The 26170-nt window shown below is 34.6% G+C and overlaps 3 protein-coding genes across 3 annotated transcripts in view; 1 reads left to right on the top strand and 2 right to left on the bottom strand.

Annotated features, from left to right (window-relative positions):
• Window positions 1-8866, bottom strand: part of LOC136978211 (cytochrome P450 3A11-like) — a 230304-nt gene extending 221438 nt beyond the window's left edge. Inside the window, exon 1 of the mRNA XM_067273869.1 lies at window positions 8767-8866. Coding sequence (XP_067129970.1) covers window positions 8767-8825 — 59 coding nt within the window. The 5' untranslated portion in view covers window positions 8826-8866. The remainder of the gene's footprint in view (window positions 1-8766) is intronic.
• Window positions 3221-4742, top strand: LOC136978143 (uncharacterized). The gene is made up of 5 exons (XM_067273798.1): window positions 3221-3227; window positions 3355-3563; window positions 3921-4204; window positions 4271-4419; window positions 4489-4742. Exons 1-5 carry the CDS (start codon window positions 3221-3223, stop codon window positions 4710-4712), a joined length of 873 nt encoding a protein of 290 aa, XP_067129899.1. The 3' UTR covers window positions 4713-4742.
• A 2888-nt stretch (window positions 8867-11754) lies between the features above and the next one.
• LOC136978155 (ATP-binding cassette sub-family C member 4-like) overlaps window positions 11755-26170 on the bottom strand; it is a 76698-nt gene continuing 62282 nt past the window's right edge. The window contains exons 19-23 of the mRNA XM_067273808.1: window positions 25963-26118; window positions 22189-22278; window positions 21919-22082; window positions 12132-12237; window positions 11755-12064 (exon numbers count right to left, since the gene is read on the bottom strand). Of these exons, the coding sequence (XP_067129909.1) occupies window positions 11888-12064; window positions 12132-12237; window positions 21919-22082; window positions 22189-22278; window positions 25963-26118 (693 nt within the window). The 3' untranslated portion in view covers window positions 11755-11887. The remainder of the gene's footprint in view (window positions 12065-12131; window positions 12238-21918; window positions 22083-22188; window positions 22279-25962; window positions 26119-26170) is intronic.

Genomic DNA, 26170 nt, shown 5'->3' with positions numbered 1-26170 from the left:
TTAATTTCGCTCTTTTATTTTCGATTTCACAAACTAAAGTGCAAGGGGGTAAATCTTCATTTATAAATTTAGATTCTCCGACACCCGATAAACGAGTAGCTTCGCGCGGATAATCTACTATTTGCTCTAAATCTCGACGCTGTTCTTTTGCTTTCACCGAAGTTATTCTACTTCCGTCTCGATTAAACCTTACACTATCTTTATTTAACTCCTGTGATACATTATTTGTTTGCCGAAGGCTTTCCTCCGGACTGGGCAGCGCTAAGTATTTAGGAAAGGTCGCGTTATCTAAGGCCCGCTGGGCATTAGGGTTGTTTACGAACCAGCCTTGCGCGTAACGCGTCGGGTTAAAAGGCAAATATTCAGAGTTCTGATCATTCCTAGGTCCTATCTGTCTATACTGTTCTCGATAGACTGGCATTTGTTCCCGATATCGCGGCGAAAACGGATTATTTATAACAGGAACCTGCCATTCTGGAGTGTTAGGGTTTCCTCTCCACTCCCCTCGATTGGGCGGAGGGAAGGTATCTTCTCCATACCAATCGGGTAGTGGGGGCGACGCATAAATTCTACTGTCTAACCAATTTGAAGTAGATCGCCGATAATTTGTTGGTCTCCATTCGAAATTCGGCCTACAAGGAAATGAATTATATCCGGAGTATCGTCTAGAAGGAATCTGGGCAGAATAATTTAATGACGATCGGTTATTTGTAGGAAAACGCGGTTGTTGTAAGCGCTGCGGCTGCGCGAATCGGCGTTGAGAGCTCGAATGGGTATTGGGGTTACCTACTTCCTGTCTCCCTCGTAACGCGGGTGATGGCATTCGTCTATTTTGTTTGGATTCTCCTGCTCGCGTACTAGTTGTTTGCGTTGTCGAGGACCGATTGTCTAATCTCTTTCCTAACGTTTCTATCTGTTTAGCGATTTGACTTATTTTCGCTTCTAATGCATCTTCCTTATGGGGTTTTGTCTCGTCGGCTTTCGTTGGGGAATTCTCTGCAGACTCCTCTACGTTTCCTATATAATTCCGCTGTTTGTTAGTCAATTGCTCTATTGTTTCCTCTCTTATCGCTATTTTTAACGCTTCCGAAAATGTAGCTGGGTCATGGGTCATTACGTTACGTTTCATTTTTTCATTTAAGCCGTGCAAGAATTGAATGCGGAGCTTCTCGTCCAATTCCTGTTGCTGACACCGTTTGATAATGGCATTTTCTTGCTCGTTTGACCCGGTTCGATCTACAATTATCGCGCTAACTAACGTTTGTAACCTAACGGCGAATTCTTGGACTCTTTCATCTTTGCGTTGCGTACACGCGTGGAATTTCTGTACCCTAATAGAATATGGTTCTCGGTCAAATCTACTTATCATTAAGCGTTTAAAGCTTGCGTACTCCGTTACTTCCTTCATTTGGAGGTCGCGCCACGCAAAATCTCTCGCTATCCCTGTTAGTTTACACTTAGCAATGCTTAAACATTGTCTAGGGGTCCAACCTGCTAATCCTGCGACTTCCCCTAACGTATCGAAAAAATCTGTTACGCGCCCCGCGTCTCCCGAGTAGGTAGGTATCATCCCACTAAAGGCTGAAAGGGCGCTAATTGAGCCGCCTCCTAGGTCGCGAGTCGGCGCTGGAAAACCTGTCTCTGTTTCCATGGTTCTTTCCCACTTTTCTCTCGGCTGCCTCAACAATTATTGTGGGACTGAAATTGTTTGCAATTGTTGCAAAAATAATCAAAATGATCCCGCTTTCTGACACCAGTGTGAGGTTTGCCGAACGACTGCGTTAGTCAGAATGTCGCGCGGTCACGATCCACGTGTGGGAGTGAAAGAAACTCTCAAGAGACAGGTTTTCATTCGTAACCCGTTTATATAACAAAAGGTGCTTACAACTACAATACACTTTTATCAGCGGCGGCGTTCGAGTCTTCTGGGCCTTCTCTCGGAATCGAAAGTCCACAAGAAAAGTCCTCCGATGTTTCGCAGGAGTATGATGGCCTCGGGGCGCACTGTTCAGTTTCTCGAGGGAGAGTTCCGGAAGCAGGGACGATTCAAATTACAGGTGACAAATCCAAGGGAGTGGGTGACCTTCCAAAAGAGATGTAATCCAACTGCCGAAGATCACGGGAAAAAAATCCCGTCGTACAATCGCGAGACAAAGCTCTAAGAGCCAAGAACCGAGAGAACTAATGACCGAGAACGTCACATCCCTTTTTCTCAGGGTTTTTATAACTTTCTTTTGAGTCCCAGATCGAACATTCCGATAGGTCGATGTCGATTTGCCTCCGCTCTCTAATTGGTCCCCCCCCTCGTTACGCATTGTAACGAGATCGGAACCCCGGTCGTCGGATGAGTCAACATCGACTGACAATTCGATTCCTACCGAAGATGTTCGATCTAAGTACTCAAATTCATCGATTGTTTCAACCTGAGAAGAATGACTTTCTCAGAAATTTCTACAGACGTGTCCTTTTATGGACATGTAATATTCACTTTTCGTTTAACTATTTTTTTTCTTGTCTGACGGTTTCTTTTTACAACGTTAATTTATAATAACAACAATTATTATAATTTGCTTCTATACAAAAATTACAAAACAAAAAAAAATTTTCTTATTTGCACAAATAGTGACATCGACGCTTCTTACTAGCAAAAAAAAAGTTGTTATTATTAGGATTACTGCACGAAGAAATAAAAATAAAACGACGATACGGTGTTCATCCTCTATGGAAACAGCGAAAAGCTAAAAGACATTATAATAATTTGGTAAGAAAATAGAATTTGTATAATTTCATGTTTGTCTGTAGTTTGAATAATATTAAAACAAAAATCTTTTTATATATAGATGAAAGACAAGAGAAATAATCATTCCTCATTTTTTCGGAACTATTTACGGATGGCTCCGTCACAGTTCGATCAGTTATTACGGCTGACTGCTGATCGATTACAAAAATATAGTAATAATGAGTCAATTTCTCCTGGTGAACGTTTAGCGATTACATTAAGGTAAAATTCGAATATAATAGTTCAGATAAAAATTTAAAATTAAATAATTTATCAACTAATTAAATGCTTTTCTAGATTTTTGGCAACTGGAGACTCTTACAAGTCTTTAGCCTATGCATTTTATGTAGGATTCTCCACAATCTAAAAAATTATTCCAGAAACTTGCCAAGTTATTTGGGATACACTTAGAAAAAAATACATTCCCGTGAGTATTTATGTATGTCTGGTATATAACATAGAAAATATACACTACAATGCTATGTAAAATTTCATACATAATTGTAATTAAGTATTGTGATAATTCCATACTTTTGCACTGCATTTTATTTTAATATATATATATATTGCATTAGTTTATTCTGAAATATATCTGCTGTACTGTGTGCATTCCTTGCAGGAACCTACTGAACAGATATGGAGGAAGTCTGCCATAGAATTTGAAAAATTATGGCAATTCCCAAATTGCTGTGGAGCAGTTGATGGCAAGCATGTCAACATTCAGCAGCATGCAAATAGTGGCTCTCAATTTTACAATTATAAGGTGATTTTCAAAAAGAATGAATAACTTGCAATGCAATCTTTTAATCTTATTTTAAAACATTAGTTTCTCATAATGCATTTTATAACATATAGAGTAAACAGATAATGAATATATTTATCAGTTATTTATGATTTAGAGAAACAATTTCTGATGGATAAAGTTTTTAAAGACAATTGTAATGTACAAATGAAGATATTAATACTTTCAATCAAGGAATTGTGTTCTATTGACCTATCTATATACTATTTTAAAAGCTTGTTAAAAATTATGATAAAATTATTAATGCTCAACCATGTCAAGAAATCTGAAATAGATAAAATTCAAGAATTTTAATTTGTTTAAATTTCTTCCAGGGAACTAACTCCATTATATTGTTAGGCATTAGCTGATGCACATTGCAGATTCTTGGCTGTTGATATTGGTGCATATGGCTCATTTTCTGATGGAGGAGTTCTGAAGGCGTCAGTACTAGGCAGAAAATTGAAAAATGGAACATTGGGGATACCAAGTTCAAGTATTCTGCCTAATTCAAATACTTTATCTCCACATGTGTTGATAGGAGATGAAGCATTTCAACTACGCCCAGATTTTATGAGACCGTATCCTGGTAGACAACTGTCCCCTTTGCAGAGTGTGTTTAATTATCGCTTAAGTCGAGCAAGGTATATTTATATTTTTTTTACATTAATAGTTATAATTCTAGATACAAATAATTAATGTATTTGTAGGCGTTGTATTGAATGTGCCTTTGGTATACTTGCCAACCGATGGAGAATTTTTCGAAGGCCCATTGCTTTAGCACCAGATAACGTAGATAAAGTAATAAAAGCAGCTGTTGTGCTGCACAATTTTATGATCACTGAGAATAATTTATCAGGTATCATTTGTTACAATAATTATTTTTATTTGTTATATTTTGTATTTATAGTATTAATGTGTCTTCTAGATGAAGCAGCATATTGCCCAGAAGGATACAGAGACTATTTAGATACTAATGGTGTATTTTGCGAAGGTTCATGGCGCACAGATGAATTGTGTGAGCAATGGAAACCATTTAAACAAAATGTATCACGCAATTTTTCAAAATTGGCAGGAGATATTAGAGATAAATTTGCCATATATTTTGTTTCAGAAGGAAATGTATCTTGGCAATGGAATAATATATATTGATTAAATAAACAAAAATTGTTTAAAAAGTAATGTTTATTAATAATTATTAATCTGACACATCATCAATAAAACTATTCACTATATCAATAACCGTCCTTTCGCACAATCTTCTTTTTTTTGATGGCACTTGCTTCATTAAGGTGTCAAGATATAGTGCGAAAGGACTCCCTTGACATTCATTCAATTCTCTGAAAAGAAATAAATTTTTAATGTTCTGAATTGTAATTTTTTATAAAATTTTGTCAAACAGATTTTGACAATTATTACATATAAAATTGTTCTGTACATAGAAAATATATTCTCACCTATTTACATTACTAATTTCTTTTAGTAACTGTTCTGGAAAGGATGTTTTCCTCTTCTTTGGATGAGGATGAGGATGAGGATGTGATGTGGACGGTGAAACTTCTTCTATATTCACATCACAACCCATAGCAATATTTTCTAAAATCTGAAGTATTTGTTGAGATTTAGAAATAGAACAATAAAAAATAATTTTAAAGATTACAAAAAGAATACATACTTCTGATGCAGTTGGTTCCATATTTTCATTTATTTCAGTTTCTGAAATATTTGATTGTGTTCTGGAAAATAAGTATAATAATACTATTGTATGAAATGTTCTACTTGTACCTTAGAAAACTACTAATAAAATAAAATTTATTTATCATTATTTTAAAATATTAATGTAAAGATTCTTACTCTCTAGCTTCTACCACATCAGCTAAAAACTGTAACTGTGAATAAAAGATCCATTTAGGCTTTTTGGCTTCTAAGCCACTTCCACTCCTTGGCAAGCTGTTGTGGATAGCCCGGAACTGATCACAGAGATTTTTCCATAACTTCTTGCATCTGGTTACTGCAAATATAAAAACTAATTTATTAACAACTACTGTATAATTTAACTCATAAATAATCAAGTTTTATATTTCGACATTAATTACAAGAGCTTTTAGTTATATTGCACGTGTCCTGAGACAAAGAAAAGCACGGTATATCCGACGACGCGATGTAACGAAGTAATAAAAATTCTGAGCATATATTAAACAGATTATACACGCTACGGAATCTTTATTCTCTATTTTTTATGTCAAGTGTTTCTGGTATAAAATAAGCTTATTTTATACCAGAACTTACATACTTATATACGCTACTAAACAGAAACTTACCGTCTAATTGAGTGTCTTCAGCTATCTGATTCCACTTTGCATATAAAACGTTTCGATTCCTGTGATCAGGAAGTCGTTTATCCCATATTTCTGGGTGTAAATAAACGTTATTTATCAATTTTTCTTTTATGGCTGGTCCGCCGTCTTGCTCACTGGAAGAAGCCATTTTGTACTCCTTTACGAAGGCGCATGCGCACCGTTCAGCGAGAACTGGCGAGACGCGAGAAATATCAAAACCTGTCAGATATGTGCGAGAACCAGAAATTCGCTCTCGCCAGCGAGATTTCTCGCTTCTCGCTTGTGCATGGTTCTCCTTTGCGAGAACTATATCGCTCGCAACCTCTCGCTCGCTACTAAATTCGCGTCTGCATAGTCGCACCCTAACCGTTTCAGCGAAAATTAAGATTATTACGTTATAGTAAACCTTATAGTTACTTCCATTTTTGACACTTCCATTGTTGACACTTCCATTGTTACTTAACATTTCCATTGTTGATGGAAGTGTTAAGCCTTAATCCTGTCCCTCTCTCCCGTGGGGAAAAATTTCGAAAAATCCATCCTTAGTGTGCGTTCTCGTGACGTACTCTGTGTACCAAATTTCAACTTTCAACTCTTAACCGTTTGGACTCTGCACTGATTATTATTATTATTATCAACTCGTCTCGATTATATATATAGATTATGAAATATTTACTAATAATTATTAAGTTAATACTTTTAATGAAACTTCTATATTATACTAATACATTCCCAGAACTAATCCGAAAGGGTCGAAAACCTCAATAAATTTTTCGTGGGCGGTCCGTGCTGGAAATGTCCCTCAACATACAGCCGCTCTGTTGTAAGCTTGGGCGAACAATGCGCTTAATTAAAAGACAAGCTTTCTTAGTGCTCACAGGAGAAAATTGTAATAAAAAAAATTAAAACAGAAACAATTACAAGATTCCAATAATGATATTTTCGATAGCTTATATATATATATATATATATTTTAAGTGCTCGATATCATAATTAATAATACAGATTAATTACAGGAAACTCTCGTTAGTTCGAAATTCAAGGGATGAAATATTCGCAACTTCGAATTATCCGAGATTTACATAGATCTGTTCAATATGCCAAATGCCTTGTAACTGATGTAATTTATTAAGCAAACGGAATACGGGTACGTATACAAAACGCTATTTTCGTTAATTAATAATAATTAATAATAATATAAATAAACTGCAGGTAAACAAGACGTGTTCAGTGAGAACTTCACAGCTTGCCAGGTAGGTTTTGTAGAATGTAAAGTAGCCTTCCTCTAATATAGCCCAAATTATTTTTAAAGCTGCACAAAAAATAATAAGTCCCCCAAAAGTAGTAGCGTAGAGCTCTACAAATGTCCGAATCTGCTACGGGTAGCCTAATATTGCAATCTCGAGCCCCAGCCGTATTTTATGAGATAAGGGAAAAAAGGGTAGCCATGGTTGAAGTGACACCAGAAAATGTGTTACTGTAAAAGCAAAGCCATATTGACCAGATTAAACAAGATTGTTCTTGGTCTTTTGTTCTCTTATATGCCGCTGGCCAAGCAAAATGCAACACCATGAAGGAAGCTTCCATTGTTTCATATCTACATTCCAGGGGTTCTTAACCTTTCTTGTTCCATGCATTCCTACCATCGACCCCTTTGCCAGTCAGGTGGATATCGACCTCTTTTCAGAATGCAAGACATAAAATTATATAGGAATACAGTTTTATTGAAATATAGCAACCGAGGAAAAAAGCAATGATTCTTTCTTCACACATTAAATAATAATAATAATAATACAATATATTTAAAGCTGAAGTTAAATTATACTTTTTTATAGACATTTCAGTGGGAAGATTGTTGTCTATCTTTAATCAGAATCAAACTGTGGTGAGGTAGTTGAGAGGGCAACACGTATGTCATGTTGGACATCTAATCGATTTCAACTGATTGTTTTCATTGTTACAAGTGTCGAAAATCCTGATTCGCAAAGATGTATTGCTGCAAATGAAAGCAAAGCTTCCATAGAACGTTTCACAAAGCGAGGCTAGACTTCTCTTAGGGAACACCAGAATTCTCCAAAGCTGTTCGAGTTAAATTCCAACTGTAGTAAGTTTTTTTTCCTGAAATCAATAAGTTCATCTTTGGTTAAGTCAGCGTCGGCGATAAAATTTATATCAGAAAAAAATTACAGATCCATGATTCAATTTTCATGCCAATACGACAAATATAATATAATATAAACATAACTGTTGTCATTGGTGATTACATATACCGTAGATGCCGTATGATACTACTTTTATTTATTGTCTATTCATAAATGAAGGGAATGTTAGATTTCGGTAAGAGGTTATGGAGAATAAAGATAGATATACTCAATAAATGGGATGAAAAATATTTTTGCAAATATTATTTATATACTTATCTTGGTAAATGAAAAACAAATAAGGAAGAATTGTTTCAAATGATATGATTAAAAAATATTCTAAAATGTTTTTCAAGTTTTATCCTGTAATTAATCCTTTCATTTAAAATAGTTTTTTGTGTAGAATTAATATAATTAATAAAATAAAAATATTTAAATAGTTAACAGATTCAACTAGTTTTTCATTTTCGTAATTAAAAGAGTGTTTTCACTCATAAAAAAATTAATATTCACGTAATAAAAAGACATGAAATTACAGAATACTAAAAATGATTTAAAAATTCTTTTTTAAACATTTTCTAAATAATTTTTAAAAATTAATTTTCAAAGCACCCGAATATCTCACATTATCATAATCATATTTGTACTTTGTCAGTAATTTAATATTTAAAAAAGCTTAAAACCTGCCAGAAATCTAATAAAGTTATTATTTCAGTAACTACTTACCTGTACCAGTAGAGGAAAGGAATGATCAGAAATAGTAATATATTTATGAAGAAATACATTTAATGTAGCTAATCACTGAAACCTATATAAAATATGAAGTGATAATGCCGAACTCTAGAAACATAAACCACTTTTAATGAAAAATATGATCTAGAACTCTTTGAACTCTGAGTCTTTGAAACCGATTATGAAATCCAATTGAAGTATTTGTAAACATCGTATTAAAATTATGTAAGCAGACCTACTTTATATTAAAATAACTGTAAAATAAAATCATTGGTAATCAAAATCATCATAAAATTAAATATTAAATCAACATTTTAATACGCATTCTACGAGTACGTTCTTACTTTATAAAATCTAAAAATGCAATTAAATTTCATTAAAAAGTAAAGAATCGCTTAGTAATAAGCGAATGTTTTATTGTTTTTAAAGAAAATTATTTGTATTTTGAATTCATGTAATTCAAAATGCAATTAAATTTTCTTAAACTGGTAGAATAATATTTTAGTGATTCGGGTTAAGATGGTAAGCGGAAGATGCCTAATTTTTGTTATTTTCAAACGGTGACGTCAGATACTGCCGTGTGTTTGTACGACGGATCGTTGAGCCAATATTGAGTGCGAAAAGCTGTAGTTGGCTACCGTTACCACATTTTCTACCTCTGAGAAGAATAAAAGCAAGATAAGAACGAAGATTTTGTTGTGATATGTTTCTCGAGTCGTTTTAAAACACTAAAAGTTAAAGTAGAATTTATTAAAAATTGCGAAAAACAATTAATGTATGATGTAGTTAAGGTTCTAAGGTTTCCATTGTCAGCTAACGCCGATTCCGATCGAACATGCTAGAATGCGTGACTCCACTAGGCATCTTACCCCGACAAATGGGAAAGATGCCACATTTTTCTTGGGATAACATGTCTACTTTTAATAAATTTTTGTTTTCTCGTTTTATTGCAGAATATGCACAGAACTTATATAAGGACTTCTCAAAAAGGTTTATGGACTGAAAAAAGCTTTCAGCTAGCTATATAGCGCGTGAGAACGGGCAGGAACTTAACAATACTTATATACTGTGATGTTACACTTACTATAAAGTACTTTGTTCTACATATGCAATAAATTAAATTTGGTTAAATATTTGAAAATTAATTTTATGCAATCATATTTGTTAATTTATCCCAATGGCATTTGACATCTCACCCGGATACTCGGGGTGAAATGCCTAAAATGCCAGACAGTAAAAAAGTCGTCATTGCAAACACAATACATAATTATTTTTGATATACTGCAAAGTTTTATTTGAAAAATATGCTCAAGAATATGATACTTTCGTTAGAGGCCCCAAAACCCAAATTATCGCTATAATTTTCTTCATAAGCAAAATGTTAGGCATCTTCCCCCGAGTCACTCTAATTGAATATATTTACATAGTATAAAATCATAACAAAATTTTATTTAACTGTTGCATAGATATTTTTGTTGTTAAATTAGTGTATCATAAATAAACAAACAAATTTCTAAAAATAACAAACTTCTTAAATAATAAAATATCAATTTAAAAAGGATAACATTTTTATTTAAAAAATAATTATTTTAACGGAGAGAAAATTTACCACTTATAGAGAAATTAAATATAAACGGTATGAATTAATTTTTTATTAACATTCAATGTGAATACGTAGAAATCGTCGCGAGTGGTAATGCAGTGATCTGGAATTACAGATTCGCCATCACTACTATATGGAATAATTTAGGATAAATTGTATTTATTCGTGTTTGTAAACAGTGTGATTAGTTTATTTTATGACAGATTCTTATTAATGGTAAATATTAACCGGTCATTGGGACAATTATTTAAAAGTGGAACAGTATTAAATAAATATTTTAAAACGAAATATGTCATGAAACTTGTTTTTTCTTTCTTGTTTTCCTTAATTCAACAAACTCTTAAGGCACATGAGCGATCTCAGCTAGAAGACCAATACATAATCACGTGATTTCCGTGCGATTCTCACTGTTAATATCTACTACGAGTTTCGCACTTTATTTGTACGCTGTCTGCTGGAAAGAAAAATATATCAAAAATAGATGACAGCGACGCCATCATCTTATCGACATATCTGTTTTCATGGAAAAAAAAACAAAGCACTGATTTATTGTTGTTATAATTTTTTTTTTCGTTTATCATCTTTCGTCTTTAATCAAAAATTTCCGGAAAATTGCGAACTTGTATTAATTTCTCATTTAATATATTCATTTTTAACCGAAAGCTTTCAAATCGCTCGTGTGGATAATCAGTATTAGAAAAGTTATATCAGCTAAAGGATATAATTTTTTTAAGCGTTAATTTTTGCATTTATTTAAATTGTGCAATACACAATTAATAAAAAAAATCTGTGACTCTCAAATATTATTTACTGCATGCTTTTAACACTAAATAAATAGTGGCGATTGAAATTTGGGGTGTCGATTAGCGCCCTGGCACTTTTCAGTTTGGCATTCCTGAAACTAATCGTTTCCATAAAATCCAAGCAAGTAATTTATTTTTAAATATGGAAAGGATTACGTGTATTACGTGTATTCCGTATTCAAGTTTGCGGTTAAGTCAGATTGTTATAACTTGTTGCTTTAGTCATCGTTTTACCGACTCTAACCGATGTTGAAAAACGAAAACTTATTCTTTCTTTGAGGTATCGTAATGAACCGTATATTTGAACAACACATAATTTTATTTATTTATTTATTTTTAAACGTATCCGAATAAAATTACATACAGTGAAATAAGTTGGTGAAAATTTGGTTTTACAAAAACATCAAACCTCTTTTGTAAAGTTTGCTTAATACTTTAAAATTCAGTTCATTTCGGGAGTAAACCATTGTAAATATTTGTAAAATATATTATCTCAAAAACCTTCTGATTACATTTCAGTAATGTTTATCGTAGATGAATTTAACAGTTGAACTCACAAATGTTTAGACATTTAGACATTACCAATTTTATGTTTTACTTGATGTACGGAAATACTATTTGACACAACGTCTCTAAGAACAGGATTAAATGAAAAACATAATACCAGATCTTACAAAAGGTGGATATACATTGAAGACAATCCACGGTTTTATTGTTTTGTTTGTTCGAGCCTTTCTTTAGCGTAATATTTTTCTTTGGCAATTTTGAATAATTCATTCATTGAAGTTACTCCCGTCTTCTTTACCAAATTATAAAAGGTACCGTTTACGTTCTTCAGTAATGCATACGGCGAGTCAAATTCTTGTAGTTTTCCTACATCTAGCACCTAAAAATTTAAAATTTTTAATTTCTAACACGTATTTATTTTTACATTATTTAAAAAAAATTCTTACCAGAACTCTATCTGAATCGATAATTGTGTTTAATCTGTGGGCTATTGTCAACACTGTACAAGGTTTGAATCTCTCTCTAATTATTTTCTGTAGACAGGAATCGGTTCTTGATAGAAAATAAATAAAATATACGTCATAATTGAAAATATTAATACCACTATATAAAACTCTTGTTATAATACTGCAGTATAAAACTGCTGTTGTTGCAAGTTATTGCACACTAGACAACAGTTTATAGTTACCGTAGCATAATACGAACGAACCATACTTACTATATCTACTGTGAAAATAATTATTAGACATCAAAACCCACCTTATGTTGCCGAAGTAATTTATTATATCAAACTAACGTTTTCAGACTATTCAATAGGCCATCCTCAAGTTAAACCAGAAGACTAGAACATCGGCGTTCCAAAATACAATACGTAAATTTCAATACAAAAATTAATAATAATGGAAAATAAGAAAATAACAGAAAAACTATATATGTATAAGTATAAATATAAAAAAAAATCAAATCAGATATAATAATAAAAATAAAAAAAAAAAAAGTACCTTAAACAAACATTAAGAGAAATTATTCAGGTATATTCATTAATATAAAATTATAAACTAAGGCATAGAAGTTCATGGAAAATTTTTGACTACGTATTTCCATGCAAATTGTGTACTTACTGCAACCAATTTCCGTTTGGGCTAGGTTGAGTATTGAGTACCAAATGTAGAGGTTAACCTTTCTTATTAAACAGACTATGCTAAGAGGGTATATACTTCTGATTGATTTGGGGAAAAGTCAGATTGCTGCATTTTATGAGACAGAATTATCTGGAATTGAAATCGCTCAAAGTATTTCACGTTCCAAGTGTGCTGTTAATAGCGAGGTTGAGACCGAAGTTTTAAACGCGAAAACGTGTATGTCGGACGTTCAGCGCCGCTTTCCTCTAAGCCTAGAAGTTTGAGAATGGCGTTTGGAAAGTCAGTGGAATCATGCTCGACATTCCAAACGCCATTGTCAAACTTCTAGGCTTACAGGAAAGCGGCGCTGAACGTCCGACGTACATCGTTTTCGCATTTAAAACTCCGGCCTCAACCTCGCTAATCTCTGACAAATCCTACAACTTATGACCAGTCTACAAGGACAGGGCGAAACAAATAAACATCTCATAGGAAAATGCATTATTTCATGGAGCATCAAACTGTAGTATCATGTGAGTGTAAAGTACTGGCCTTTTAGCAGAGATTGAACAAAAGAAGTGCGACCTTATGAATTGAATATATGCGATCAGATAATATACCACTTGTAAGGTGTTGACTTGTAAACAGAAGGAAACAAAGGAAGCGCCGACTTTGTCAATTAGACCCACCTGTTTTCAGACGATAGGCCGCTTGCCATATTAAAAAAAACTTCTAAGCGTAAACAAGTGGCGGACATTAATGTAAGCTCCACTCTCGTCGGATAACCGCGGAACTAAGCGTAAACTATTCACGAAAGAATAGTTTGTAATTAGTCAGAAATTTTCTGGGAATTTTCTGGAATTTTCATAGTCCAACAAATCACCAAACACGGTTTCAAAGAAGGGACAGAAATTTTTTGTCCAAAAAACTTTTAAACAGCGGAGCGAATGGGAGAGCGAGGAGAGAAGGGCAAGAGACTGATAATACGGTAGCCTCTGGTACTTAAGAAGCCCGCTGAGCGTAGAGAGAGTGATCTTTTCTGTTAACGATCTCAGGGACGGTAAGTGCGGAGACTGAACGGACCGTATAGTTGAGCCAACTCCACAAGCCGACTGAGCCCTCTACAGAGTCTAATGTCTAATAGTTCCTGAAGGCCAACCTGGTACGTGAGACACCACGCTTTATATATTCTGGACATACTATGTTTTCGATCCTGTATATTCTACATATTTTGGATTTGTAAATAAATTGTAAATATTGTTTAAATTGAGTGTGGAGGTAGATTCAGGTTCCATCGAACCTGAATATACTATATCGAATCGTGATACACACGGAAACCAACTCAACTAGACAGAGTTTGCGAAACAACATCGCTAGATCTTCACGAAGATCTTTACTGTGAGAATATTATGGCGAACTCTCACTGAACAGCTCATTAAATTTTATTTTGTTTTATTATTTAAATTGGTCTTGTTTCGAATAATTATATACCAAATGTTTTATCATAAAAACCTAAGTCTCTGCGCCTCGGAATTATTTTAATAAAACTTTAATAACGTGAGGTAAGACGCGAATTACCTTTCTTATCTGGTGTCAGGAAAAGACCAAGAAGATCATACGACCTACGGTCACTTTTAAATTTATCATTATTTCCATCCAATGACAGAGTGCGCGAGACTTACCGACTTGTCGCTGATAACTGTTCGATAGATCATTTCTATTGAACGCAGCTTCTCACATCTGTATTGCACGATGAAGCGCCTTTCAATAGACACTCGACCAGCGGTTCTCAAAGTGTGCGCCGCGGCTTTCTCACAGGGGCGCTGCGAAATATTATAAAATGTTCATAATTTTACTTCCACTTTTAATTCAATCTGATAAGATGCGACATCTAGCAGACCTGGTGCAAATCATTAACTCAGTAATAAAGTAATAGACTCGCAAAATGTAAAAAGCCTCATTCCATTGTAGAAAAACTCATTCTATTAACTGCTATAGATATGGGTGAGTGTGCTGGAAAGTAGCTTTCAAAATTGTCTTTGTGTAATAACACCGTCACTCGCAGAATATAGCACATAACGAAGGACCTCCAATATTCAGTTAATTGGAAAAATAAAAGGGAAGGAATTTGGGTTGCTGCTAGATGACGACACAGATAGTAACTATGATGCTCACTTGATTTGTTATGTACAGTTTATAGATAGTAATAACATTATAGAAGACTTTCTCTTTTGTAAAAGTATCACTGCTGGTGCAACGCGTCACGACTTGTTCGAGATCCTTGATATTTTTGTATCCAAAAATAACTTAGAGCACATCAAATGCATTGGTATATGTACTGATGGTGCTCGTTCTATGACCTAGTGTTATGGAGGATGTACGATATCTGTATCTGTACTGATGGTGCTCTTTAATTTAAAAAATATTTGCTATTTTGCAAACTTGTATTGTTTAGAATTTGACATTGCACAAAATCTAGATTTAGCAAGGGCGCCAAGAATCAAAAAAGTTTGGGAACCACTGTATTAGACTTTACATCCATCTTTATTTGATGTTTGCATACCAATACGCGTTTCGAGCTCTTGCCCTGATCTGTCGGTTCGTTGTTTTTTCTTATCCAACACATTGTATAAACAAATAAACATATGACAGTCTCGCCTCTTTATAAGTTCGCATTGCAACCATTCAATGTTTAGTGAGTACAGCTAACTAAAAACACTTTTGATTAACAAGCGATATGTGTATCGTACCTTAAACCATGTTGGAATTTATGATAGATATCCGTTCCCATTTAAAAGACTTCGCGGATATACTGCATGCGAAACCATATTTACGAAGATCGACCTAATTCAGGAATATCATAATATACATCACGCATTTAACCGAACTCCTTTCCCACTCTTCGAATTTTTTTCCAATTCGGACTATCCAATACAACGAAATCTGTTTCAAACATTCATTGACAAAGTTCTAGAGATCAATATATCGTAAAAAAATATAGAGTAGGAATATCGAATCAATATACATTTTATTACAAAAGCAAATTATACATTTTGCTTTTGTACGATATATTGATTTCTAGTAACTTTGCAGAAATACCATATATTTATCTCTAGTAACTCTGGAATGTACCATAGAGCACAATAATAAACACTCTTCGAACACCTCATCGAACACCTCATATAGTAGTCTCAGATTTTTCAAAATCCATACTGTAAGCAACTATAGTTACTCTTCTATAAGATCTGGTTAATAACAAAGGTATTTAATATGATTTTTATTACCACAAATCAGTTACACGTGTCATGACTTTGCCAAAAGTGATTTTCCTTGTGCCGGTGTTTTGTAGAAACAAGGCGGTTTTATCTACCACTCTGTTTCTAAAGTAACTATGACATGTCTTCTTTTCCGAATTGCTTAAGCTAAAACTACGAGCGACAAAGATAATGCTCCACAACTAACGAAGCCATCAGAACTTCTGGGCAGTCTCAGGAGATGAAGAAAAACAAAACAAAATAGACACGAAGACGACACTACAGACAGTAGATGACAATTTACAAACACCTCCTATAGACAACAGGAAATTAAAACCTTCTGTTGAAAGACATGTATTCAAAGTTTATCTTTACATAGCAAACCACTAATTAACGTAAACTGATCAGTTATTTACGTCTTAATTCGATACTAGTCATAAAACTATATATGTAAATATAAATAATTGTTTGTTTGTTCGCTATGCACTCCTAGACGGTTCTACAAATTGCTATGAATCTCGGCAGTTACGTTAACATACTAATAACTTAAATAATTTCGTACAAATCAGCCGAAAATATTAAATTAATTTCTACAAATATCAATTAACTAGCAGATGAGCCCGACGTTGCTCGGGTAAAAAGTAACGATAACAATAATTAAGATTATTACATTATAGCCAATCTTACCCTTTTCACGGGTGCAAACATTAGATTTACCCTATTCCGAGACTAATTAAAAAATATGTAAAAGGTCTAAAAAATATGTTCGATTTTCCACAAAAACGCAAAAAATCCCTTCTTAGTGTACCAGACCAGAGTCAAGGCATAGCAACAAAACAAAACTAAAATTAAATAAGTGTGTCAGTGTCAATATTCAGGAATTTCCTAACAATATGGCATGTATTCAATATTGTGGCCTTCTGTAGTGTGATGTATGCATTTCTATTTAATTGTAATGTTCCCAGGCTTTTGTGTAGTGTGTGGGGTATCACACCTGTACAGGAAAAAACGACAGGTACAATAAGCACCCTATCCATCCTCCACAGATGCCTTATTTCCTGGGCGAGTTCTGTGTACTTGCTAATTTTTTCCAGTGAATGGTTTTGTATATTGTGAGTGTTTGGAATGGATATGTCTATAATGTATGTGATTTTATTGTGTTTGTCAATGAGTGTGATGTCTGGTCTGTTGTGGTAAATTGTTTTATCTGTGATTATGGCTCTGTCGTAGTACATTTTGTGCGTGTTGTTTTCCAATACTGTCTGTGGAATGTATTTGTAGTATGGTTCGTGGATGTCTACTAATTTGTGTTTCTTTGCAAGCTCTTGGTGTATTATATTTGCTACTTGATTATGTCTGTGTAGATAATCTGTCTGTGCCAGAGCTTGCAACCAGAAGTGATGTGTTGTATAGTTTCTGGCATGACGTGACATTTTCTGCATGTGTCATTCGTGAGTGTTGTATCTTTGAGTATGTGTTTTCTGTAGTTTTTAGTATTTATGACCTGATCCTGTATGGCAATCATGAATCCTTCCGTCTCCCCAAAGAGGCATCCCCGAGCTAACCAGCTGTTTGACGCAGTTTTGTCAACAAAATCCTGGGCCAGAGTCATAAGGATGCCTGCCATGGAGTGCCTTTTGAGCCCACGATTGCTTAATGGTGTCTATGCTTTTTATATGTTGTGTCGTGTCCATATGATGTGAGTGTAAGTTTAATGGTGTGTTATTTGAGTCTGCTAGAGTTACTGCTTTATGTAACTGTGATGTTTCTTGTTTTTTGTAGAAAAACTCTCGCAGTGACTGTATTTGTTTGTAGTGAAGGTTAACTATGTCAATCAGGCCAGTCCGCCATCTTTACGTGGAAGGGTTAATCTTTCTGTGGCAGATTTAGGATGATGTTGTTTATGCTTAGTAAGTGTTGTTCTTGTTTTCCTTTGGAGTTGCTCGAGATCTGTGTGAGTCCAATGTATAACTCCAAAAGAATATGTGAGTACTGGGATGACATAGTGTTTATTGCTTTAACTGTGTGTTTTGCATTTAACTGTGTTCTGAGAATAGCATTTAACCTACTTTGGTATTCTTTAATTAATCTTTGCTTTATTTGTGCATGTTCTGTTAGTTTGGCCTGTTGGAATCCTAAATACTTGTAGAACTCGCCCTCTTCCATGGATTCAATAACGTCTCCATTTCCAAGTGCAAAATCTTCTTTCTTCAGGATTCCTTTTTCTATGTGAAGTGTTTTGCATTTGTCTAGGCCAAATTCCATTTGTATGTCCTTGGTGTATGAATGTGTGATTTGTAGGAGTTGATGAAGTTGTTTTTGTGTGGATGCATAAAGTTTTATGTCATCCATGTACATGAGATGTGACAGTGTAAACTGTGTTGTTTTTTCATGTCTGATATTGTAACCATATTGCGTGTTGTTTAACATGTTGGATAATGGGTTCAGGGCTAAGCAGAACCAGAGAGGACTCAAGGAATCTCCTTGAAAAATTCCTCGCCTAATGAAAATTTGGTTTGTTTGTATGGAAGTGTTACTAACCCTGAGATGTAGTGTTGTTCTCCAGTGCTGCATAGTGTTTTGGAAAAATGCAATGAGTGATGGATGTATTTTGTACATGTGTAGAATATGTAGCAGCCAACTGTGCGGAACACTGTCGAATGCTTTTCTGTAGTCTATAATATATGCCATGTGTATGTTTCTGTGTTGTTTGTGTGCTTGCCGTAGAATGACTGAATCTATGAGTAACTGTTCTTTGCATTCCCTGTGATTTCTACGAGCAACCTTTTTGTTGTTCTGTAAGAATGTTGTGTTCTTCAACATGTTTGTATATTTTGTTTGCGATACAGGATGTCAATAATTTGTAGAGTGTTGGAAGACATGTAATTGGTCTGTATTGTGTGGGGTCTGTGGTATTGTTGTTTTTAGGTTTCATGTAGGTGATGCCCTGAGTAAGAAATTTTGGCATGTCTTGTGGATTGATGATGATGTGTGTTAGGTGTTTAGCTAGTTCCTGGTGCAGTGATGTAAACTTTTTGTACCAGAAATTGTGAATGTTGTCTACACCAGGTGTCTTCCAGTTGTGTGTTCCGTTAACAGTGTATTGGACATCGTGTATGTTTATTTCAACACAGGGCATAGTTGGTATGTTGTGCAAGTTTCTGTTCTCCTCCTCGATCCAGCCTGCATCAGCATTGTGCGTGACAGCACTGGACCAAAGAGAAGACCAATAAGTTGTGAGTTGTTCTTCTGTTGGTGTGCCACTGTGCTGTGTATCAGTGTTTGCTTTGGTACTGATTTGTCTGTAGAAGAGTTTTTCATTGTTTGCGAAATAATTTATTTTGTTGTTTTCGTAGTGTACATGTTTTGTATTGTTTGAGTCTACGTGCTTTGGCTGCAAGTTTTTGTTTTAGTGTATCGATGTATTCTGTAATGTGTGTGTTGTGATGTTCGTGTTTTGCTGTCTGTTTTGATTTTTTTGAAAATGTTTTTGAGTTGTTTCTTTAATTTGGGTGTTATGTTGTTTTAGTGTATTGTGTCAGCCTGCCTAATTGCTGTCTAATGTCATTTATTTGTGTTTCTATTCTTCTCTGCCAGGCAGGCTTGTGATAGAAATTGTGTTTTCTGTGTGTCTGTCTGCGATTGTATTTTCAGTCCATGGTGTGTCACTACTGTGACTGCCCCAGCATAAACTAATGTATGAATGTCTGAGAGTGTAGAAATTGAATGAATGTAGTGTGGTAGTAAGTGAGTGTTTACATAATTTAGTGTTTTTCCTACTTCCTTTGACGTGTTGATTTTTGGTATTCGTGGTCGTTGTGTGGGATCTGTGCCTGTATATTTAGTGAGTGTTTCCTGAAATATAAGTGAGAGCATATTAACTAAATCCATGTCTATGTTATCAGTGGTGGATGAGGAAGTGTCTGTCAGTGGTAGTTGTTGTATGTGTGCTATTATCAATGCTTGTTGCTGGATTATCCTGACAGGTTACGTGATCTTCATTAATGTTAGATGTTTCTGTCTGTTGATGTATTTGATCAGCAACCTGTTGTTTGATAAGTTCAAGTGTTGTTTGTGGAATAAGGTTGTTGTGTATAATTGTTCTTTTTTGATCAACAACCCTTTGTTCGGTGACAGTGAGATGAGGATACTGTTGTGTGAATCTATGGTGTAGTTGTTGTCTGTATGCTGTCATGTTTGTTTCGAGTTTTGTGATGGTGTAGTAAGTACGGATGATAAACTCGTTCATTTCTACTGTCCATTTCATCCGTTGGCGTGGTTTTCCAGTTTGTGGTCTGTGGATGCATTGCCACAGAAACACCAAGGCTGGGTTGGTTCCTCACATCTGTTGAGGGCTTGCAGTAGGCATGCTTGGGCCAGTGCTGCTTTCGCCACTGGTAACCAAGGGAGACTGTGACCTATTTTTCGAACGTGAGCCTCTGCCTAACCCACGAACGCGGACCTTGTTAACCCGGGCGACGTCCGAGCCGGCATCACACTTTGATCTGGTTACTACCATAATAGAATATCTCCACAGAATGTGGGTGTGGTCACTCTTAGCTTCATTTCTCCCATAGACCTTACTGGCATGGCTTCATTTCTCCATACCAATGAGCTTGTGCTCCAGCCTGCATTGCTCTATGGTTCAGTAAAATTACTGGGCTCTCCCACCACGACCAGGTGATGACCACGGGAGAGTTATTATTATTATTATTATTATTTATTATTATTATCATCCAATCTGGATTATATACGTAGATTTCTACCTACTTTCGACTTAGTAGCTTTACATGTAGCGCCGTCTGTTATCAGAAGAAATTAAAAATAATATAGTAATTATAATCATATAAAAAATATATTTTAAAAAATTAAAAAGTCGAAAAAATACTCAAAGTTCTTTTTTAAACTAGCGAGTTAAAATTACTCAGTTTTTCCTGACTTCGAAGAAACTCAAGACACACATGGTGAAAAGGTTTAATAAAGTAAAAGATGATTGTTAACTTCAATTCTTTCCACTTGTGTGTCTTGAGTTTCTTCGAAGTCAGGAAAAACTGAATAATTTTAACTCGCTAGTTTAAAAGATAACTATAAGTATATTTTAGACTTTTTAATTTTTTTAAATTTATAAATAACCAATCCTATTGCTTTTATTTATTTTCTGATACATTGAAAGAATATATTAATTAAAAGAAACATATATTCACTTAATTAGCAAGCATATAATAGACGCTCTATATCGTTAATGTGATTGGTAGCACGTATGTTGAGTCGAACCTGTTATACTGTAACAAACTATTCATAAATGTTTGGTTACGCACATCTAACAACTCATTTAATTTCCCACTACATCAGTGTAGGATCTGTAACAGTCATCCGAAATTATCCGTTTCTTCATTGAAATTGGATTCAATATTTTGGACTAATATTGCACATTATAGTTGATTGCAGATTCCTAGAGCATGGGCTGTAGGTTTAAGCACTTTGCAAATCGGGCATCTTAATACTGGCTTAATATCAATCTAAATATCAGCAACCTTACAAAGACATCATCTACGCTAGGAAACTTTACTGCCGTTCTACATGTTAAAGATGGGAAATGATATATTATGACTCGGTTGACAGATATTTATGCTTAATTTTACGATTTACTTAAAAATGTTAAGTTTGGAAAGTATTGAGTGAAATAAGTCTACATTTGATTAACAATAACAGTTGAAAGGATTACAAACCGAAACCCAAAGTGAGTAGCCCGAATATCTAATAGTTTGCAAAAAGTTATAACAATTGTATAGGCAACACAAAATAAAAATAACTTATGTTTGAAATTAGATAACATTTTCTATTTCACGTGTTCTAACCTTTTATCAATGTTGGACGTTGCTTCGTCCATGACGAGAATTTTATTCTGGCGAAGGATGGTTCTGGCCAGACAAATTAACTGTCTTTCTCCCACACTAAAATTTCGCCCTCCTTCTGTTAAATGCGTATCCAATCCTCCAGGTAATTTACTAATTAACTGTACCTTTAATTCAGATTTTTGAAAGTAAATACAAGATAAATAAGTTTAATCATTGAAAGAATTAGAAAGAAAATCAGAGAGCGAATTAAAATATTTATTTAATTCTAACCTCTTCTATGACTTTCCACAGCGTTTCTTCCGAATATTCATTGAAAGGATCAATGTTTCTTCGAAGAGGACCAGTAAACAACATCGGATCCTAAAACATACGCACACGCTGTATTAGTTGCTTGACTTTTAAAATTCATTTTTATGTTAAATAACATGCGTTACAATTAGGAAAAAGTAAATATTAAAGTACGTTATTCCAATAATTATCTTATAATACACATGATGCTAATTTCAGTAACAAATACACAATGTTGTTATCGTCTCTTTTCATTAATTTTATTCAAACATTTTCAGTACGTTTGAACTTCAATTAATTCAGAAAGAAGTTACCATATCTCACTGTTCGTAATTTGAATTGTCTCAGAAATGATTTCATTACTATTGATTGTGCAATTGGCTCAATATTCCAAGAAAACCTTTGTCTTGCATCAAATGATTACCATGTCTGATAAACCCTAACCATTCAGTGATTTCGACTCTTCTCGAGAAGTCTCTTTTTTACGCGAAACTTCGAAAACACCTAAAAAACTCTACCATTCTTAACTTTTCAACCAGTAAGACTTAAACTGTAAACTCTTTGCAATGCACGAATATGTTTTCAGAAAAATTATGGTGCATCACAGAAGCCACAAACCTGTTACATAAAAAAAAAATTGAGGGGAAATTGGATAGGCATAACTATTTCAAGCATACTAAGTGTGATTCCACACAATACTAATTTAAAGTATATACAGTATATCTTTACAACAATATCATTCCTTATATTCTCTGTTTTTTCTTGTTTTTAGATAATATGCAACTCCACATAATGTGAAAGAGACTGCTGTGTTTGCTCGCGACAGTGTGTCTTGTTATGCATAGCAGTTTGACAAAAATATAAAACATAATTTTGTGTTTCGATTTTTCACGAAAATCAGCAATAGGAGAATGAAACTTTCTTTTCTATATCACACGCTAGACGATAAAAAGAAGGAAAATTTAAAATAAACTTTTGCTATCATTTTGTAAATATACGCCTCTTTAATCCGAACGAAAATTGGTTTCGGTAGACTATCACAACATCTTTCAGGTTAGGTACTTCTTTTATTGTTTTTCCAAATGCATTTCGGGCGTACTTAATTCCGAAGCCCCTCTTCAGTGCAATAAAGAAATAGTAGCCAGGCTGCTGACCATTCTGCTTCCTTCTTTACAGCTTCTGATCACCTTAGGTGATCTAGGTCTAGTTGATCACCTCAGGTGATCAGAAGCTGTAAAGATGGAAGCAGAATGGTCAGCAGCCTGGCTACTATTTCTTTATTGCACTGAAGAGGGGCTTCGGAAATTAAGTACGCCCGAAATGCATTTGGAAAAACAATAAAAGAAGTACCTAACCTGAAAGCTGTTGTGATAGTCTACCGAAACCAATTTTCATTCGGATTAAAGAGACATATATTTACAGAACGTTAATACAGCTACCATAATCGATATTTTGCTATTATCTATGATGCAAATCTTAATTTATTCTAACAGTGATTGAATATACAGTAGAATCATTCTCACCACATCATTAACATACTACATTAGCCATCGTTACTCTATACTGACAATTCAAAAGTTTAGAGACTCTATAAAATCGCACGATGGCACCCCCAAACAATTTACCATGCCCAAATGTAATTCAAGATTTAAATAGGTAAGAGTGTATTCTTTCAGCAGAACATCATAATTAATGAAAATGATTAAATTTATTGATATAAATGGCTTTGATCGTAGATATATTCCTGGGAAAATCAGATAAGTCATATTTAAAATGGAAACAATGCTAGGGTTCTCAAAGGTAACCGTATAAAGAATATACTAGGAGTATACCATATGTGGACACATCAGGGCCAAGGAAGAAAACGCCTCTATGCATCATTGATATATTTGGGTGACATGCACTAACCAGACAAGTATACACAAACCACACTGCAACTTTGATGTAGGCCATATCCTCGGTAACTATATCTCCAAGAAATGTAAGTGAGCAGATAACTACATAACCTAAGTTTCTGAAACCAACATCTGACTCGTGTGTCACTGCCTACACTGCACCGTTGGACACGCTATTTTATTTTTTTCTAAAAATATCAAAACTGAATCTTAAGAGAATAGTGCGAATTATAGAATTAGATTAAATTGCATGTCCATTTGCACCAGGCCAGCGACAGAATGACATTTTAGCATCAACTACACGAAGACTTATCCTGTCAAATTCTACTTTTGTACAATGTAATGGATACTCTATCATAGCGCAAGAAATTGTATCGTAAGACCCATTAGCTCGTTCAATTGTGTAGAGATACTGAAATAGTGTGAGCTACATATGACGAGTGATCATCTACACTATTTCTTTATCTTAATGTATCCTTACTAGAAGGATTCACTTCAGCAGGATAAGGTACAGTTTCACCAGGAGACTATCACCCACACACAAAGCTTACTTTCAGACTAATCTTCGTGGCCTCCAAGGTCCCCAGATTTAACTCCAATAGACTCTGCCTACAATTATATTGAATAGGATGCTCAGAGTCACGAAGCTAGTACAGATTTATACGGCAGACTCACTAACAATTGTGCAACAGGGTAACATGTAATACTTCCGGCAATAATTGCAAAAAATCCAGAGCCCAGCTACCTGCCGTCCAACGAATCCAGAGCCCATCTATGTTACCCAGCCGATACAGTACTGGTCTGCTCTCACGCAGTCAAACCACCATCCGTAACAATGTAAGATATTTATCAGCTCGCGTCTGATTTGTAAACTCGCTTCCTCGATCAAGTAGACTCTCCTATAATAGTTCGCAACTACGGCGAAAGATGTAAAGTCTTTGTATAAATAAACGGGTATTTATTTTGTTAAATGTTTGGTAGAGTGCATTGTTTTCGTTCTTTCGACTTCCTCTGTCTAGAATCTGATCGATTACTTATGCGACCGGTCGCGTGAAAAAACAACAGACCATAACTGTGTCAGTACTGATGTAGGCATCGTCGACCCTAAAGTCATATTTATATACAGGGTGGGCCAGCGAAAACGAAACGGCAGAGTGTTCGTGTTCGTCCAAGCAAATCGCTCGGACAGGTCGATTTTATTCTCGAGGGGACATCTTTTTCAATAAAGTTTTTGCGATTCTGAATACAACAGACAACAAAAAAGTTTAAAAACTCATTTATTTTGTATTAACTAAACAAACATTTATTCCGAAAAAAATTGTTTGTTTAGTTAATATTCAGATTCGCAAAAACTTTATTGCAAAAGATGTCCCCTCGAGAATAAAATCGACCTGTCCGAGCGATTTGCTTGGACGAACACGAACACTCTGCCGTTTCGTTTTCGCTGGCCCACCCTGTATATCGACAGACACATGATTTCTACAACATTAAATATTTTTACTCATTTTTTTCTTGTTAAAAAAAAACAGACGTCATAATAGAATTCAAATAAAGAATTGTGTGAGGCCCACAATAGAGTAGTTCACAAAAAAAAAACAGGACTTGATGTATCCAGGACAGACAACCCCTAAATAATTCTTGTGTATTTAATTTCGTTTTTATTCTATCTCTGGTGCCCCAGAACAATAAGCTAACATCTTTACAGTTTAACCATTCAGCATTAATTATACCACCGACTGATGTATTTCATCATATTTTAAAAATTAAATTTTTACGAATGAAAGGAAAAGAAAAAGATTTTCATAATAAGTATAAAAATTATTAACTAGGAATTTTGTTGACCATATTAGCGTTTATTTACTTGAGGAATGATTGATATTTTACTACGTAGATCCCGAAGACCGATTTCCTTAGTGTCGACTCCATCGATGGTGATTGTTCCCATTGGCTCCGTCATGCGAAATAACGAAGCAATTATAGAACTCTTTCCTGCTCCTGTTCTTCCTACAATTCCTATCTGCAATTAGTAAATAAAAAAAACCATTTTGCACATTAATTACTAACAATAC

Source organism: Centruroides vittatus, unplaced genomic scaffold (genome assembly GCF_030686945.1).
Source record: "Centruroides vittatus isolate TY-2023 unplaced genomic scaffold, ASM3068694v2 contig_5, whole genome shotgun sequence".
Classification (NCBI taxonomy): domain Eukaryota; kingdom Metazoa; phylum Arthropoda; class Arachnida; order Scorpiones; family Buthidae; genus Centruroides; species Centruroides vittatus.
The sequence above is the reverse complement of the archived record's forward strand: the minus strand, read 5'-3'. Positions and strand labels throughout refer to the sequence as shown.

Coding starts and splice junctions, on each gene's coding strand:
- LOC136978143 (XM_067273798.1), top strand. Junction 3,564..3,920: donor TGATTTTCAAAAAGAATGAA/TAACTTGCAATG, acceptor TTATATTGTTAG/GCATTAGCTGATGCACATTG. Junction 4,420..4,488: donor CACTGAGAATAATTTATCAG/GTATCATTTGTT, acceptor TGTGTCTTCTAG/ATGAAGCAGCATATTGCCCA.